This window comes from Vombatus ursinus, unplaced genomic scaffold (assembly GCF_900497805.2).
Source record: "Vombatus ursinus unplaced genomic scaffold, bare-nosed wombat genome assembly UNPS02009915.1, whole genome shotgun sequence".
NCBI lineage: Eukaryota > Metazoa > Chordata > Mammalia > Diprotodontia > Vombatidae > Vombatus > Vombatus ursinus.
The window spans coordinates 1-1,068 of NW_020949693.1; the positions used below are offsets into that span (position 1 = coordinate 1).

General features: G+C 67.0%; 1 protein-coding gene across 1 annotated transcript; it reads left to right on the plus strand.

The window, feature by feature from the left end:
- Positions 1-248: 248 nt before the first annotated feature.
- LOC114036531 (platelet glycoprotein Ib beta chain-like) lies at positions 249-945 on the plus strand (the record flags this gene model as incomplete). Its single annotated transcript, XM_027853026.1, has 1 exon — positions 249-945. A coding segment is annotated over one exon (697 nt), but the record flags the coding sequence as incomplete, so codon positions are not given.
- Between the last annotated feature and the right edge of the window lie 123 nt (positions 946-1,068).

Below are 1,068 nucleotides of genomic sequence, written 5' to 3' on the forward strand. Positions count from 1 at the left end.
TTCGGCCACTAATTGGCCTCGTCACCTTGCCTTTCCCTTTTCTGGGCTTCAGTTTCCTCATCTGTAAAATGGGAGGGTGAGGCTAAGACAGTGAGGGTGGGATCTCTAAGGTCCCTTGTAGCCTTAAGTTCTGTGTTCCGAAAGTCCCTTTAAAGTGGGACTAAAATCATGATGGAGGCTTAGTTAAGGTCCCTTCTTACCCCGACTGCTCTTCTCCCGGAGCCTCACTTTCCCTATCTGTGAAGCAGGAGGCTCGGTGCCTCACAGACGAACGTCCCTTCCGGGACCCTGGCTTTGGGGACTGGGTGGGGCCTGGGCCCCCACCCTCCCGTCACCAGCTCTCCTGTTCCAGGGCTGCTGCTGGGGCCCCGGGCCCTGGGCCTCCTGCTGCTGGCCTCGATCCACCGGGCCTCGGCCTGTCCCCCTCGCTGTCGCTGTGCTGGCGACCTGGTGGACTGTGGGCACCAGCACCTGACGGCGGCCAGCCTGCCCAGGGCCTTCCCTCCGAGCACCACCGAGGTCATCCTTCAGGCCAACAACCTCAGCAGCCTGCCCACGGGCCTCTTTGATGGGTTGCCCCTCCTGCGCCTGGTGCACCTGGGGGCTAACCCCTGGCACTGTGACTGCCGCCTCTTCTACCTGTGGGCCTGGCTGGGGGCACAGCAGAACCGCAGGGCCTACCGCGACCTGCGCTGCTCCGGGCCCCCCCAGCTCCGGGGCCGCCTCCTGCTCTACCTGGGCCCCGAGGAGCTGCAGGCCACCTGCAGGGTGGCGGGCTGCAGCCGGGAGCTGGGGGCCCAGCTAGCCCTGCTCTGCCTGCTCTTGTTCCAAGCCCTGCTGCTGCTTCTGCTGCTGCTCCGCCTGCGGCGCTACCGGGCGCTGACCCACAAGGCGAGGCTCACCACCCAGGATCTGCTGCTGCAGACCACGCCGCCGGCAGACTAGACCCCCTGAACCGAGCCGGCTGAGCCGGGGCCGGCGTCTGCTCGCCTGATGCCCCTGCCTGGCCTGGCCGGCCCTACCCTGCCTGGGGCCGATGCCACGGCCCGGGACCGCGCCCCTCGACCC